Below are 1,867 nucleotides of genomic sequence, written 5' to 3'. Positions count from 1 at the left end.
GCCCTCTTTGAGGCAAATCTGTTATGAACAATAGGAAAATCTGATTATTTTGAAAGAACAAGAAATGATTGTCAAACATCCTGGTGTTCCAGCCACAGACATAATCACTTGCTCTGGAAACATAATGTACCAATATTGCTCTGTCTTTCCTTGCTATTACATTACTGCATGGACCTGAAAAATCTACTTCCCCCTTTTCTCCTCATTCGAACATTTTATAATATTCTGCCATTTCCATGTGAGAGCAGCAGCAATACTTTAGTCACTATGGTCAAGTTAATTCAGCTTGTATGTATGGGTCATTAAACAAACAAGAAAGGAAAAGCAGTCTCCTTTACTATCTGGTTCTAATGTTTCATATTTTAATACAGTCCCTTATCTGTAAGTTTCAGAATACACAATGCATTTTCTTTCCAAGAACATTCAGCAATGCTGATTTCATTTCCTTGTTTCTGAAGCTGTAGATGAGAGGGTTCAGGAAAGGAGTGATGATGGTATACAATATAGAGATCAGGCGGTCCTCTCCCATGGAGTGGCTGGAGGAGGGACGCATGTAGGCAAAGATGGCAGAACTGTAGAAGATGCTTACCACAGTAAGATGAGAGCCACAGGTGGAGAATGTTTTGATTCTAGCCTGAACTGAATGAATTTTGAGCACAGCTGAAACAATAAGGAAATAGGAGAAGACGATCAGGGTGAGAGTTGTTATCAAAATGCTGCCAGAGACAATGAAAGTCCCAGTCTCAGCAAGGGAAGTATTAGAGCAGGAAAGATGCAGGACAGGCGGGATGTCACAAAAGAAATGCACAATTTTGTTGGGTCCACAGAAGTTCTGGGAGAAGACAAAGGTTGTATTGACAACAGCATTGAGATTTCCAATTACCCATGAAGCTGCCAGGAGCCATCTGCATGTCGGCTGGCTCATAAGCATGGTATAGTGCAATGGATGGCAAATGGCAGCGTAGCGGTCATAGGCCATGGCAGAGAGAATCACACCATCTGTGGCAGCTGTGGTTAGAAAGGAATACATTTGGACAACACAGCCAGCAAAGGAGATGGTCTTGTCCCCTGACAAGAGATCCCATAACATCTTTGGCATGGTGGTGGTGATATAACAAATCTCAGTAAAAGACAGATTGTTGAGCAAGAAGTACATGGGAGTGTGGAGATGCTGATCGACTTGTATCAAAAGAATGATGGCCAGATTCCCTGCTACTGTGAGTACATAGATCAACAGTCCTATAACAAAGAGCAAGAGCTGGACTTTAGGATCATCTGACAGTCCCACAAGGATGAATTCTTGCAGAGTTGTTTGATTCTTTCTTTCCATTTTGCTGTTTATTTCTTCCTTCTGAATGAATCAGGATTTCTCAGAGGAATTTCATTGTTGCATGAAGAGCTGTATGTTCAAGAAAAAAGGGAAGCATAATTGCTATTGAGTACTGACAACAGTTACATGGAGACTAAAGGCAGAGAATTCTACATACCTCACAAAACTACAGATCTTAACATTCCTTATGATAGAGTCTTCACAAAGTGATCTGAAAATGTGACTCTGAAAGGGCCTAGGAGAAAGGAAGAAGAGAACATAGGAAAAGGCTGGCATAAAATGTTTGCCCCGATCAGCAGATTCCTCTGTTGTTTTCCAAAGGCTTGTTCAATGATATCTCATTTTGTATCATGTGCCATACATATGGACCTGCAGTATGAAAAAGAACAAATTCATTTTAAAAAATCAGCAGTCATCTTGGAACACCCAAAGATTGGAAATGCACAAAGAAACAGTTTGGCAAAACCTCTTCAGGATCTAACTATATATGAGGTCATTCACCTCTTCCTTTTTGTGTGGGCTTTGCCCCAAACTATT

The 1,867-nt window shown here is 40.6% G+C and overlaps 1 protein-coding gene across 1 annotated transcript; it reads right to left on the bottom strand.

The window, feature by feature from the left end:
- Positions 1–388: 388 nt before the first annotated feature.
- Positions 389–1,330, bottom strand: LOC149303471 (olfactory receptor 5F1-like). The gene has a single exon (XM_089480734.1). It carries the CDS (start codon positions 1,328–1,330, stop codon positions 389–391), a length of 942 nt encoding a protein of 313 aa, XP_089336860.1.
- Positions 1,331–1,867: the final 537 nt, after the last annotated feature.

This window comes from Sceloporus occidentalis, unplaced genomic scaffold (assembly GCF_023333645.1).
Source record: "Sceloporus occidentalis isolate IW3139 unplaced genomic scaffold, rSceOcc1.0.p SCAF_14, whole genome shotgun sequence".
Taxonomy (NCBI): Eukaryota; Metazoa; Chordata; class Lepidosauria; order Squamata; family Phrynosomatidae; genus Sceloporus; species Sceloporus occidentalis.
This window is presented reverse-complemented; position numbering and strand designations above follow the sequence as displayed.

Excerpts from the sequence above, each read along its gene's own strand:
- LOC149303471 (XM_089480734.1), bottom strand. The coding sequence starts at position 1,330 with ATGGAAAGAAAGAATCAAACAACTCTGCAAGAATTCATCCTTGTGGGA.